The 15864-nt window shown below is 43.7% G+C and overlaps 1 protein-coding gene across 4 annotated transcripts in view; it reads left to right on the top strand.

The window, feature by feature from the left end:
- The window catches only part of ZBBX (zinc finger B-box domain containing), a 182708-nt gene extending 180891 nt beyond the window's left edge, over positions 1–1817 (top strand). For all 4 annotated transcript variants that reach the window (XM_030217101.1, XM_030217100.1, XM_030217098.1 and 1 more), the window contains one exon: positions 1187–1817. In XM_030217101.1, the coding sequence (XP_030072961.1) occupies positions 1187–1262 (76 nt within the window). In that variant the 3' untranslated portion in view covers positions 1263–1817. The remainder of the gene's footprint in view (positions 1–1186) is intronic.
- Positions 1818–15864: the final 14047 nt, after the last annotated feature.

Below are 15864 nucleotides of genomic sequence, written 5' to 3'. Positions count from 1 at the left end.
CTCAAATCTTTCCTTTGGGCAGCTTAAACATCACTCCCACGAGATAGCCATGTATGCTTCCCTGTAGAAAGTTCTAGAAATGCTTGTTAGTGGTTTCAGCTCAGAAAGGCCATTATAGAAGAGTATTATTAATTAATAGCAGACTCAAATTAAAAAGCAAAGTTCAAAAGTATATTGCTTTTGCTAGCCACTCTTGAGTAGCACAACTGAAACAACTCCATTGGCAAACTCAAGTTATTCCACGCTCAAATTTATAATAGTTCTATCTTGCTTTAGCATTTTCACTCTTCTCTTCAGGGGTTCTTGGCCCATGCATCAACGTCCAGATTCACTGGGTATGAATCAAACTTACTTAGTTTGCGGCCTTTCCTCTCAACCACTGTATGTGTGTATATCCCATATTAGCACAATCTGCCATCAGTTCCTCCATTTCAGGGTAACTACAGTTCCAGGTTCCAACTGATCCTTAGCGGCTTGAGACACTCCTTTATAGCAGCTGACAGTTGCAGGGCTCCACTCGCCCCTCAGAGCCCAGTTGTCTTCTCCAGTTGTCACTCAGTCATCATTAGTTATCCTGCTCTGTGTTTCTCTTGTGTTTCCTCCTTATAGCCCACATACTTTGTGCTCTCAACTTCAACTCTATCATATATAATGGCATCTTAAAATGAGTGGAAGTATATATTTACTTCACCATTTGCAAATGATATGACCAGTGCGTTTTTTTCGAGTGAAAAAAGTGCCGGTACTCAAATGCCAGGCCACCCTTCAGGGGTGGGGTGATCATTGAGGGACCACCCCAAAATAACCAGACCCCCTGCAACCAGTCTCAGAATCTATGACAAGGCAGAATTGGTGTGTAGGAGGTCTTTCATTAAAACTTGGGTACTGTGGATCAATTTTAGCAGATAATGGAAAAGTACTACTACTACTTATCATTTCTACAGCGCTACTAGATGTGCGCAGCGCTGGGTTCTGGTACTCAGTACCCCCAAGTACCCCCTCAAAAAAAGCCCTGGATATGACAAAAAAAGCAGTGGATTATTTCTTAGAGCAAATTATGCTACTTATATTATTATTTTTATTAGTGATTCATTATAATCTAGCTGAATTCTAGTCTGTGTATTGTTTGTTCATGTTGTCTATGACCCAGCCAAGCTATTGAATATCATGCTGTCTTGTCTTGCAGAAGCTCAGATGAAGAATGTGAGAGAGAGAAATATGAGATTCTTTGGGACAAAGAAAGTGTTAAATCACTACAGTAACACTCGGGGAAGTGGATCAATAAGCAAATCATCAATTAGCTTACCTGTTATGTAGCAAGTCAAAATATTTGCACACACTGGTGGGGAATTCAACAATCGTTCTACATTAAATTTAATTTTGCATAGCCTTTTTCTTTGAATTACTGTATGTATTGTAAACTTGGGTTATGAGTAGTTTAATCAGATTGATGGCCATTACCAAAGATATGTGGTATGTTTATTAAATGTCTGTTTTCTTATGAATTGTGTCGTAAGTAGTTTTTGTGTTTCAAATAGAGGAAGGCATATTTTATTAATAATGTACAATAAATATATGTTCCCATTTAATTATTCTTATAGAAACATAGACAAAATGTAGGCAGATAAAGACCATATGGCCTAGCCAGTCTGCCCATCCATGCCATCTACTCTCCCTATCACTCCCTTAGAGATCTTATGTACGTGTCCGAAGTTCTCTTGAATTCAGATACCATTTTTGCCTCCACCACTTCTACTGGGAGACCATTCCATGAATTCACCACCTTTTCCGTGAAGAAGTACCGTATTTTTCGGACTATAAAGACGCACTTTTCTCCCCCCAAATTTGGGAGGAAAATGGGGGGTGCGTCTTATAGTCTGAAGGTAGAGATTTAGCAGGCCGCCAGTCCTCCGAGTTCGGGATCGCCCTCCCTAGGGTTACCTCCCCTCCCCCCGGCCCTGTCACCACCTCTCCCCTTACTCACGTGATCTTCCCTGGTGGTCTAGTGACGTCAGGGCAGGAAAGAGCCCCCTCTTTCCTGCCCAGCGCGCTGCTCTGCATCCTCCTGTATGCTGCCTGTGATGGTCTCGGCGAGATTCAAAATGGCCGCCAAAAATTGAAGTGGCCTTGCGAGACTTCAATTCTCGGCGGCCATTTTGAATCTCGCCGAGACCGTCACAGGCAGCATACAGGAGGATGCAGAGCAGCGCGCTGGGCAGGAAAGAGGGGGCTCTTTCCTTCCCCCGACGTCACTAGACCACCAGGGAAGATCGCGTGAGTAAGGGGAGAGGTGGTGACAGAGCCGGGGGGGAGGGGAGGTAACCCTAGGGAGGGCGATCCCGAACTTGGAGGGAGGGATTCGGACAAGACGCACTGGAGCACCTAGGTTTTAGAGGAGGGAAAAAGTGCGTCTTGTAGTCCGAATTTTTTTTTCCTATTTCCCTCCTCTAAAACCTAGGTGCGTCTTATGGTCCGGTGCGTCTTATAGTCCGAAAAATATGGTATTTCCTTAGGTTACTTCTGAATCTATTCCCTTTCACCTTTATCCTATGTCCCCTCGTTCTACAGCTTCCTTTTATTGAAAGAGACTCTCCTCCTGTGCATTTATGCCGCGTAGGTATTGAAACATCTCTATTATATTTCCCCTTTCCCGCCTTTCTTCCAAAGTGTACATATTGAGATCTTTAAGTCTTTCCCCATATGCTTTATACCGAAGACCAATGACCATTTTAGTAGCCACCCTATGAACCCACTCCATCCTTTTTGAAGGTGGTGTCTCCAGAATTGTACGCAATATTCTAAATGAGGTCTCACCAGTGTCCCCAACAGGGGCATCATCACCTTTTTCCTACTGACCATTTTTCTCCCTTTGCGCTCCAGCATCCTTCTAGCTTTCGCCGTTGCTTTGTCACACACGATCATACCCAAGTCCTGCTGCTCTTTTGTGCACAAAAGTTCTTCACCCCCTAAACTGTACCATTTCCTTGATTTTTAGCAGCCCAAATGCATGACCTAGCATTCTTTAGTATTAAATCTAAGCTGCCAAATTCCAGACTATTCCTCTAGCTTGTGACTTGGCATTGAGGGAAAGTTTATATTTTCAAAAAATATTGAGAATATTGATCATTGATATAGTTCAGGCAGTGAAATGTTAGACACTATTATGTTACATTGGTGTACCTGAGCAAAGGGGGTAGATAATGGAGCTCAATTTACCCTACAAGACACTAGCCTGTGGGACTCTAATACCGCAGGTTAATAACTTGCACATTCTGGCTGCAGTAATGCAAAAATGGCAGCACCTAAGGTGAACCTGATTTCTTTTAAATGGGCCAATGTGAAGTAACCCCCCAGGTGCCCACAATTTACTTTCTACCATCCCATGATATGTCCCCACCTCCAACATCCCATAGAGGCCAAGCCATCCACCTCCCTGACATCCCATAGATGGCAATTCCCAACCCCTTTCCTCCAGTCTCGCCTTTAGCGATAGTACTGCAAGAATACTGCAGTGGTAGATCAATGTCATTTTGAAACCAGCAGGTAATGGGGCAGGAGTGACTTGGAATTGCTCCTGCTCACCCACTAGATGAGGGAAATTCCGAGTAAATATCAAGGGTCGCAAGCAAATCCTGTATGGGATGTCGGGAGTATGGAATGGGATTTATTTATTTTTATGATAGTAGAATATTTAAGATGCTCCTCAGCGACAGGGAAGAAAGATGAACCCAGTTGAAAGTTGATATTATTTTTCCACAAATAATGTAGCTTGCAAGGTTAAACACAAAACTACATGATTCAATATTTATAATAATGAGGTACATTGCATGCATTTGCATACTTTGTATCTCATTATTATTTAGCTTGCATCACACTAGCAAAACATGCATTAAGGGCAAATAATGCTTGCTTGTGTTAAGGGAATAACGCATATTAGTAACTTATCCGCTTGGTTAGACAAAGTCCACCTGGCTCGGCATCTCATCTTTCACAGTGGCAAGCAGCAGCTGCCAACAGGAAGGTATATAAGGAACAAAATATGTAACGTGGAACTGCATAAACTGCAGGATCAAGAATTTAAAATAAATGGTGTAAAAAAATTGTAATCAACTGTGCAGGATTTTGTGTTGTAATGTTCTTTGCCATGAATTTAAGTCTATGGTGCACTTCAAAATTCCTTGCAGTCGACTTGTAAAATTGTTTTCTAAATTCTTTGTCTTCTGATTATTTCTAGATGTATTTCATAAATTGCTCTGTGCCTCCGGGTTAATAAAAACCTATTTTTCCATATCCAAAGAGCATGCTTTTCTTAAACACTTTGTGAGAGGTGTAATACTGATTCATAATATATGGATGGGTAGGAACTGACAAGTCTTTATCAACCAGATATTACAGGAATAGCGTATGTTATTTAAAAAAAAAAAAACCCAACCCTAAAGAAAATTAGTTAATGGGATCTGGCTTGTTTTGCAAAGAATACGTTACCCATTACAACCCAGTAATGCCATAGGCCTTATCCATGAAAAACTAGTGCCATACGATATTCTTTGCAACTTTAATAGAAACTGTAACATAACGTTTCTCATTGAAATTCAAAACAGGTCGATCTATCTATCTATCTATCTATCTATCTATCTATCTATCTATAGTGTGTGTGTGCAAGGGGAAAAAATCAACCTGTTTTGAATTTAGGATGCATCCTAGTGGAAGTAGAGAAAGACTGCAGTCATCAGTGCCATTTATGTTCCTGGTACCAACCCAGGCAGCAGTGGAGGGGAATTCCTACCGCTGGGGACCACCGAATCACCAATGCTGACCCTTGAGTAGGCCCAGAAGGGTGAGGGTTTTGAGGTGTGGGGGTTACATGTCTTATCAGTGGGACATCTGATCTTAGGTGGAGATTAGGAACAAGATCCAGTCTTATGGGGGAGTTTTAGGAGGGTGATCTGACCTCTGGAAGGTGGGGATCGGGAACGAGTGGGGACAACCCCAGGGAGTTGCCATTTTCACTGCACTGGGGCTGCACAGGCTTTGCACATATGCACACTAATCTTTGCTGTTAATATGCAGTAAGTACTAAATCTACCACACTTCAGTAAACGGGCCTCTATCATGCTAGAAGAAATTTGTGTACTGTTAGTGAAGCATCTCATGCAGTTTCCTGGTGGGCCTTATATGCAAAGATATGCATATGATTTTTCTACCAGGCTTTTTTTGTTGTTGTTGTTAAGGAAATGTATCGGGTGTGGTTATTTATTTCTTTGTTTTACAAAGTTGGCTTCGTAAAACAAATTTCATGCTTAGAACTACTACTATGCCTTCCTAGCTAATGAGCTACTTTGTGTAAGTTTTCATTGCATTAACTCAACCATTAAATAATATTTTGCAAGTGTAAGCTATATTGGAAATTATACCATTTGTAAAGTTTGCTTCACACACTTTAAAAGCAAGTAGTGCACAGTATCACTAATAACAAGCACTATTTGCCATTTTTGTTCCTGAAACAGACTTTCCAACATTTTTCTAACAATTTATTGTCCTCTGTCTCTCTAATGAAAGTTCATTGAAACGAGCAGCACGTTACATTGTTACCCTAACTAGCGCTGATTCCTTTAAATTGTAAATGTAAGTTAAAAAATAGCAAAAATAAAAGTGAACTGTACTCTTCATTGGTTTATACTAAAATAAGATATAATGTACACGGGACATTTTCAATATGGCATGTAAGTCAGACTTTGGACGTTTTGCGCTAAATGTCCAAAATCTGAATAGGAAATATGGCCATTTTTGAAACCACAAAACGTCTATTTTTAAAAAAATACCATTTGTAACAAGGTTTTGTGCTCTGTGTTTTTATTTTCAGGCCATTACAAAAAAAAAACAGACAAGTGAAAAATGTAGAAAATCAAGCTTTTGGGATGTAGGAAGGACCAGCATTTTTAGCAGACTGGTCCCCCAGACATTCCAGGAGTGCAATGGGGTGCCCTAGGGGGGCACTGCTGTGAACCTGATGTAAATGCTCCCAGGTATACTTCTCACTGTTGCTCCCTTATCTTGTCCGCTAAGCCCTCCAAAACTCACTATCCCCCAACTGTACACCACTACAATAGCCCTTATAGGTGAAGGGAGCACCTGTATATGGGTACAGTGGGTTTCTGGTGAGTTTTGGAGGGCTCACAGTTTCCACCACAAGTGTATCAGGTGTGTGTGTGGGGGGGGGGGGGGGTCCTCCTGTCTATAGTGCACTACACTACTCCAGGGATCTGCATTCTGCTCTTATGGACCTGGCTATAACATCCGAGGCTGTCATAGAGGCTGGTGAGAACTATTTTTATTCACATTTTATGGGGTGTGTGGAGGGAGTAAGGGGAGGGGTCATCTTTAATTTCCTCCACTGGTCACCTGGTCAAGTAGGGCACCCTTTTATGCCTTATCTCTCTATATAAAAGGCAAAACCAACGTTCTATGAAGCCTCCAGCCGGAAGTGTGAAGGGGGCGAGATATCCGGTTTCCCTATGAGTGTCTGCCCCGCCCCCTCTGTAACACAGTCAGTGAAGGAAAACAGCAGAGCACAAAATCAAATCGCTGGCTCTGTAACAGTGAAGGACTCAGAGGGGAGAGAGGCCAGAGGGCAGGGACACACACACTCCCACATGCACACAGAAGAAAACATTGCTAGCCCCCGTTTCATTTGCATCAGAAACGGGGCTTTTTAGAGCACGAAATCAAATCGCTGGCTCTGTAACACTGAAGGACTCAGAGAGGGGAGGGGAGAGAGGCCAGAGGGCAGGGACACACACACTCCCACATGCACACAGAAGAAAACATTGCTAGCCCCCGTTTCATTTGCATCAGAAACGGGGCTTTTTTACTAGTTCTTTATAAAAACAGGTCTAGCCCAAAAGACGTTTTCATCCTAGAAGTTTTGTTCCATTATGGCTATAAAATGTCCAAGTGTTAAGAACACCCTAATCCCACTTCCACAACGCCCCAGCAATACCCCCTTTTGATTTGGATGCACTGCAGAAGAAATACATAGATAAACGTCTGCAAAACAGGTTTCGAAAATACCAATTTGGATGTTTTGAGAAAAAAATCTGGCCAAATGGTTCTTTATGACACTTTCTGGGCGTTTTTCTCTTTCAAAAATTAGCCCCATTGTCCCTGAGATTTCTGATAAACTTTCTTTCTCCACATAAACCAGAAAGTACTACATACCGTGTTTCCCCGAAAATAAGACAGTGTCTTATATTAATTTTTGCTCTCAAAGATGCGCTAGGTCTTATTTTCAGGGGATGTCTTATTCGGGAGTAGTAGGGGGACAGTGGCGGTCGGGAACAGCATTGAAGTGGGGGGCGGTATCCTGCAGGAGTAGGCCGTGGCTCGCCTATCTGCCCACAGTGACCGCAGGACTCGAGCGGAGCAGAGCCGCCCTGGCCGGGCTGGGAATGGAGGAGGGGAACTAGGGAAGGTAATGGAATGTGGGGCCGGGCTGCTCTGGCTGGGGTTCTCGGGAGGTTGTGAGAGGGCTTAGGGCACAGGATCATCCCTAACATATTACAAATGTTAAAAAAAAAATTCTACGGTAGCTCCGTTCCCCGTTGGTGGTGATTTATGCACTCCTCCTGTACATTTGCAACACTTTCCATCCTTCTAGTCTGACTTAGCCCTTGGGCGATGGAGCAGCGCCGAAAGGGCTCAGTTACTCATTTTCTTTTCTTTTATTATTTCTGCAAGGGGGATGTTTCTTTTCTTTCCGGGCTCACTTACCGGTAGTTGATCTTCACAAAAACGTGAAGGAGGATGGTAGGAGTCCGCTGGATGATAGATTTTCCAACTCAGTCTTGTTTCTTGCATTTCTTTTATGTTATTTCGTCTTTGGGTTGCAGCAAAAAAAATTAAGGTTTCTGTGTCCATGTCCCATCGGTGCCAAACAAAAACTTTGCTAGGTCTTTCTTTCGGGGGAGGCCTTATATTTAGCAATTCAGCAAAACCTCTACTAGGTCTTATTTTCAGGGGATCTCTTATTTTCGGGGAAACAGGGTAATAATCTTCAAAATAGAAAATGTGTTTAATTCTATTGCACTTTTATGTTCATATTGCTTTCTACTATGTATGTTTTATAGCATGGCTAGATGGCAGTTATTTAAAATTCTGCTTAGCCATTTTATTCATGTTTGATTTAAAAAGCTCGGATGCTCATGCTGTCACAGCCAGCATATTTAAGACTAAATGAGGTTTTCAGCTTTTGAAAGGTAAGCATTCATCTTTAATACATTCTATAATGATTCTGTTTAGGTTGTTTTAAAACCTCTGCGTACAGTTTTTGGGGTTTAATTGAAGAGTGGCAAATGCTACTGTAGAAATAAGCAATTTGATGAAATATTGCAAATTTCTGTTAACTCTTTGATTGCAATCTCTTGATGTTTGATTTATAGCAGCCCATTCTTGATTTCTAACATAACATTTTAAACTTGTTTACCATAATTATATATTTTTAAAAGCGGTCTTCTCTCTTCTACAGACTGTCAGGAATACAGTAGATCAGCATCTCTGTGGTTTCTTAAAACCCTGAAATTTGAATATATTAACTTGTCATAAAAGTTAGGTTGTTGCTTAGGTGAGAACTGCTAACCTAAATCTCAGAAGAGGGCGGTGTTTACTGGGTCACCCCTGACCTTTGTCTTAACAAAGGCAACTAGACAACAAATAAAAGAAAATTAAAGTAGTACTTTTCAACCTTCTCCTAGGGCACATCTGGGTAATCAGGTTTTCAGGATCACTGCAATAAATATGCATGAGGTAAATGTGCATATAGCAGAGACCCATTGTGGCTCATTTTCAAAAGAGAAAAGCATCCAAAAAGTGTCATAAAGCATCGTTTGGGCTTTTTTCTTCTCAAAAAAAATCCAAATCAGTATTTTTGAAACCTATTTTGCAGATGTTTATCTATAACTTTATACCTGGTACTTGTCAGCTATCGTTGTCTAGGGTGGTCCCGGAGTCCACTTCACAGAGGCAGTGGGTTCCCAAAGAATACGCAATCCACACAGATTTGGATATATAAAGTATATTATATTTGCATATATGTATTGGCTCACAGCACTTAGTACAGGAAAAAAGGGTACAAGCTGTCTTGGGGTGTGTATTTAGAGGGAGGGAGAAAGAAAGGATAGGGTGTTTGTTCATAGGGAGAAAGAAACCTTGGACTAGAGTTGTCTGAGAAGGGGGGGAGCAGAGCCAGGTGCTCTGGTGGCTAAAGATGGAGGTGTGCAGAGAAAGAAGAAGAAACAAAGACAGCCCAGCAGAGTCCCATGCCCTCTGCTGCAGGGAGAAAGAAAGAGGGGAGAGCTAGTGCCCTGGACACAGAGAAGTGCCCGGGGACAGAGAAAGGGGGGGCAGTAGACCCCAAGCTGAGCTCTGTGCTCTGCTGCACAGAGAAAGACAGAGAGAGCAGGAGAGCCCTAGTGAGCTCTGCTTTATACCTAATAAGAACTGAGAGGGAACAGGAGCAGGGTTGCCAGGTAGAAATTTTTTTTCCAGCCCAATCCAGGCCAGAAACCAGCCCAAAACCCGCCCAAACACAAACCCCGCCCCTGACACCCCCACCCCCGCGTCACCGGCCCCGCCCCCGCCATCACCGGCCCCGCCCCCGCCGTCACCGGCCCGCCTCCCCGTCATCAGCCCCGCCTCCCCATCATCGGCCCCGCCTCCCCATCATCGGCCCCGCCTCCCACGTCATCGGCCCCACCCAAAACGTCACTAACCCCGCCCAAAAACGTCACTAACCCCGCCCCCCGCGGCCGAAAAAAATCAAAAAGCCGCCCAAAAAGCCGCCCGGAAGTCCAAAAAACCGCCCAAAAAACCGCAACCCGCCGCGGCCACATTGGTGATCCGCAAGGGCCGACTTCTACATGGAATGTTGCTAGTGGAATAGCAACATTCCATGTAGAATCTCCAATAGTAGCAACATTCCATGTAGAATCTCCAATGGTATCTATTTTACTGTCATAGTAATGCTTGAATGTTTTCACTTATATACACTGTCAGCTAGCACATTTGCTTATTTCCGATCTGACGAAGAAGGGCAACCTTCGAAAGCTAATCAAGAAATGTATTAAGTTATGTCCAATAAAAAAGGTATCATCTTATTTTCTTTTCCATGTTTTATTTTGTTTGATTTATATTAATATAAGTATGTCCAGCAATAATTTTGACCTCCTGCAATCCTGACAGTACTTGCTTGAAACAAGATAATGTTAAGTCCACTGCTAGCAAGTGAATCTCTCTGCTTGATATTTTATATGCTTCGAGGAAAAGACTTCAGATACTCCACTGTTGCTGATATAACTAGCTCAGTGGATCACTTCTTCGCTCAGCGTATACCAGTGGCGTAGCTATCTGGGGCCTGAGTAGATTTGGTCCTGGCCCCCCTGCCGATGATCCCCTTGAACCCCCCTCCCGCCACCAACTCTTCCCCCGCCGTTGCCACCCGCCCCGCTGCCGCATCAGATACCTTTTTTTGCTGGCAGGAGTCCCCGAACCCCACCAGCCGAAGAGAGTCTTCTTCAGCGCCGGAGTAGCGCCTTAGTTCAACGAAGTTCCTGGTGCGATCAGCTGTTTCGACGCCTTACGTCCTGCACCGTGCATGTAGCTCCGTCCAGGACGTAAGGCGTTGAAACAGCTGATCGCACCAGGAACTTCGTTGAACGAAGGCGCTACTCCGACGCTGAAGAAGACTCTCTTTGGCTGGTGGGGTTCGGGGACCCCGCCAGCAAACAAGGTATCCGATGCAGCAGCGGGGTGGGCGGCGACGGTGGGGGAGGGATGATGGCGGGAGGGGGGGTTCAAGGGGGTCGTCGGCAGGGGGTCCAATGTGGCGGTGGCGGCTCTGGGGGGGGCAGCTAAACAGTGCCCCCCCCCCCACCTTGGGCTCTGACCCCCCCTCCCGGCGAGGTCTGGCTATGCCCCTGGCGTATACTTTGAAATATTTCTTTTCATGAGGTAAGTCCACTGGCGAGTATCGTCATGAGTCAAAAAACCTCTTTATTCAAACCATTAATTCAAACTTTATTAAACTTTTTTTTAGTTGTATTTAATAATGTAAATAAACTAATACTTAGCTGCTGCACGCTCTGAAACTTATGGGTACGCCTGACAGCGAGCTCCTGTTTCGCAGCATGCAGGTCCCTGGGGGGGGGGGAGGTATGTGTGTGTCGGCGAAGGCATAACGAGGGCGTGGAAATTTTGGATGTCCTCAACTGCCCCTCCCCACAGGGATGGCCAAATTTCAAGGGAGTGAAGTGGAGGAGTGGCCTAATGGTTAGAGCACTGGTCTTGCCATCCAGACGTGGCTGGTTCAAATCCCACTGTTGCTACTTCTGATCCAAAATACAAATAAATAAAGGGGGTGTCAGAGGCATAGCAGGCATGGACATCCTTCTCAGAGAAACATCCAGGCATGGACATCCTTCTCACAAACATCCACATTTTGGACATCTTCAACTGCCGTCGCAGGGACAGAGGCATCAAAGGACATCCTCAACTGCCGTTGCAGGGACGGAGGCATAGAAATATCCAGTGTACCTGAATGTAACTCACTTTGAGCTACTACTGAAAAAGGTATGAGCAAAATCTAAATAAATAAATAGCGAAGGACATCCTTCACCCATACTCTAAAAAAAAAAAAAAAAAAAGACAAAGGTTTTTAAAGATGTTTTTTTCGGGGTGGGAGTTGGTTAGTGACCACTGCATGCCTTTTTCCATTCAGTTAGTGCATCAGTTAGTCCACTACAGTGACCCCTAGGGTGCCCGGTTGGTGTCCTGGCATGTCAGGAGGACCAGTGCACTACAAATGCTGGCTCCTCCCACGACCAAATGACTTGGATTTGGTCGTTTTTGAGATGGGCGTCCTCGGTTTCTATTATCGCCAAAAACCGGGGATGACCATCTCTAAGGTCAACCTAAATGTTGAGATTTGGGCATCTCCGACTGTATTATCGAAACAAAAGATGGATGCCCATCTTGTTTCAATAATACGGGTTTCCCCGCCCCTTCACCGGGATGTCCTTAGAGATGGGCACCCTTAGAGATGGTTGTCCCCGTTCAATTATGCCCCTCCATGCCAGCCATCAGGGAAGTAGCTCTTCTTTGCTGTTTCTGAGGCCCACTAGGCTCCAGCGGCCCTTCTGCCACTCCTCTAAAATGCACAATACCACTCAAAACCACTTCCTGCAGCCTGGTTATGCAGGGCATTTTATAGTTCCTTCCAAGCTACAGGAAGAGACACCCCTTGGCCAATGATGGTCCAAGCTCTATTACCTCACTGTACATAGGGTCATATAATAACTGCTAATTGGAGTTAACAAATTATTGCCTATAATTGGTGTTAATTGGCACTAATTAGCAGTTACATATGAAACTGCCCTTAGTATTCTGGAAATTGAGAGTGCAAAATCCATAGCATGCAGTTAACTGAAAGCAGTTAGGCGTGGGCATCTACACCAGTCATTGAGCTAGTGTAAGTACTCGTGCTTAAAGTTAGGTGCATAACGGCAGACTTAAGCTAGCATTCTTTACGCACACAGTTGGCAATATGGAATTCATGCTTGTGGGGAATGTCTATAAATGGTGCTAAAGTTAGGCACTAAGGGCTAGAGTCTATATATGGTGCCTGAAAATTACGCATTGGAAAAATACGCCTAGGTGTATTCTTTAAAGCATGCCTATATTTTAAAGAATAGGCTTAAATTTCTACATGGTATATAGAATATGCCGCGCGCTGGTCCATGCCACTAAATTTTAGTCACTGTCGGTTACGCCAACAAAAACCTGGTGTAATTCCCAAAAGCTACATTATGCGTAGAGCGGGTGTATTTTATAACAACACATACAGATTTTAGACATGCCCATGACCTGCCCACTTTTCAACTATGTGACTTAGAATTTACACACTATGTTAACAGAATATATTGACAGTAGTGCACCTAAATTCTAAGTAATGCCAATTAGTGCTGATAATTGCTTGTTAACATCCAATTATCAGTGCTAATAGGCATCTTAACTAATTAAGTTATGTGCATTGTTATGGAATATGCTCTGATTTCCATGCAGAAATCTGGGTGCGATATATAGAATCCGGGGCTAATTTTGTGTCCAAATTTCAGAACGAAAATGCATTCCAACGGATACAAGGTACAAAAGCAGGGCTCAAATGGCAGACTGGCAAAGAAATATCCTTATGCACCCAGTTATAGGTTAGCGCCTAAGTGTATCTGGTGTAAATGCAAAGGGGGCATTCCCATGAGAGGGGAATGGGCAGGTTAGGGGCATTCCAGAAAATTGTGCACAGTATTATAGAATACCATGGCTGTGCGCTCAATGTGTGCACCAGGATTTATACCTGGTTTCAGTTGGTGTAACTCCTCACGTCCAATGTTCGGCGTAGAATTCAGCGCCCAGTACTATTCTATAAAGAGCGCTCATCCCAGAGCACCCTTTATAGAATAGTGGTGGGTGCCAACTGTTTTGGCATCCATATTTGGGTGGCATTTACTGAAGCTATCCCTTAGGGTTCCTTTTACGAAGGTGCGCTAACTGATTTAGCGCACACTAAATGATGATACCCATGGAATAAAAGGACCCCTTAGTGCGCATCATCCCAGTGTCGAACTTTAAGTGACCTCTTGATAATTACTCCCTTATTGAAAATAGTCCCTGAGCTGTTTCACTCCATACTGAAATGCATATACCAGTCTAATCCCTCCTCACTCAACTAGAACAACAATTAGAATCACCCTGATTTTAATTACAATTTGTTCTTTTCAGTTTCAGTAATAACTTGTATAATATCAGACTAATTAGTATGAGCTAATTCAGCCCCTATAGGCACATGGAAAGATGAATTTCTGTTTTTGTTTTGTAATGAACATTGCCAATTAGAGGCCATCAAGAAAAGGGCATTTGTAAATTACTTTGGTCACAGTAGAAGTTTTTTTCCTAACTTTCCTTTTAAGTACATTTGCTTTTTAATTAGGCTGCTGAAATTCTTTGCTTATAGGATTGCTGAGCTTGGAAGTGTGGAGGAGCATTTTCGATAAGCCATCTAAATCCGATTTTGGACGTTTTGTGAAAACGTCCAAAAATCCAATAGCGAACATAGACATTAAAAGGCATTTTCGAAAGAAATGTCCAAGTTGCGATTTGGCTGTCTTTGAAAAACGTCAAAATTCAGGGGCGGGGAAACCCGTATTTTAGATAAAAGATGGACGTCCATCTTTCAGTTTGAAAATACCGTCGGAGATGTCCAAATCCTGAAATTTGGATGTCCTTGGATCAGGACATTTCTGACTTTCGGCGATTTTCGAAAACAAAGACATCCATGTCAAAAACATCCAAATGCAAGCCATTTGGATGTGGGAGGAGCCAGCATTTGTAGTGCACTGGTCCCCATGACATGCCAGGACATCAACCGGGCACCCTAGGGGGCACTGCAGTGGACTTCATAAATTGGTCCCAGGAACATAGCTCTCTTACCTTGTGTGCTGAGCCCCCAAAACCCACTATCCACAACTGTACACCACTACCAAAGCCCTTACGGGTGAAGGGGGGCACGTATATATGGGTACAGTGGGTTTGTGGTGGGTTTTGGAGAGCTCACTGTTTCCTCCACAAATGTAACAGGTAGGGGGGGTATGGGTCTGGGTCCGCCTGTCTGAAGTGCACTGCAGTACCCACTGAAACTGCTCCGGGGACCTGCATGCGCTGTCATGGACCTGAGTATGACATCTGAGTATGACATCTGAGGCTGGCAGGAGATATTTTTAAAGATGTTTTTTGATGGTGGGAGGGGGGTTAATGTCCACTGGGAGAGTAACGGGAGGTTGTCCCCGATTCCCTCCAGTGGTCATCTGTTCATTTCGGGCACCTTTTTGTGCCTTATTCAAAAAAAGAAAACATCCAAGTGTTCGTCATGGACGTCCTTGCTTTTTTCGTTTATGGATCAAAGACATCCAAGTGTTAGGGATGCCCGAATCCCGCCTCCCGCCTCCGACACGCCCCCTTGAAATTTGGACGTCCTTGCGATGGACTGCAGTTGGAGACGTCCAAAATCGGGTTTCGATTATACCAATTTGGACGTCTCTGTGAAAAGGACGTCCATCTTCTGTTTTATGTCGAAAGATGGACGTCCTTCTCTTTCGAAAATGAGCCTGATTATCAAAACAGAAAAACATCCAACTTTTTTTTTTTACAAACATGGCCATTTGCTAGATGTTTTTGTGCTCAGTCTTTCTATCTTTTATGACCATTAAAAAAAAAGGCCAAGGGAAAAACGCACAAAAGCAAGTCATTAAGGCATATGTGGGGCCAACATTCTTAGTAGACTGGCCACACAAACCTTCCAGCAGAGCAGTGGGGCACCCTAGGGGGGCGCTGCAGTGGACTTCACATAAAAGGTCTCGGGTACACATCTCACTGTTACTGCCTTATATTGTATGGTGGGCCCTCGAAAAACCTACTGTACTCAACTGTACACTATTACAATAGTCCTTATGTCTCTAGATGTCATATATGGGTACAGTAGGACTCTAATAGGACTGGTCATAACATCTGAAGCTGTTATAGAGGCTGGTATGTACTATTATTTTCACATCTATGGAGGGGAGGGGTGGAGGGTCAGTCACCACTGGGGGAGTAAGGAGGTGGGGGTCGTGCTTTAATCCCTCCAGTGTTCATCTTGTCATTTAGGGCATCTTTTTGTGAGGGGCATGATTGAAACAGGTCTAGACCAAAATGTTTTTGCTGGCAGAAAAATGTCCAAGTTTTGGGTACGCCTGAATCCCACCCCAACACGCCCCCTCATGA

Source organism: Microcaecilia unicolor, chromosome 10 (assembly GCF_901765095.1).
Source record: "Microcaecilia unicolor chromosome 10, aMicUni1.1, whole genome shotgun sequence".
NCBI lineage: Eukaryota > Metazoa > Chordata > Amphibia > Gymnophiona > Siphonopidae > Microcaecilia > Microcaecilia unicolor.
The sequence above is the reverse complement of the archived record's forward strand: the minus strand, read 5'-3'. Positions and strand labels throughout refer to the sequence as shown.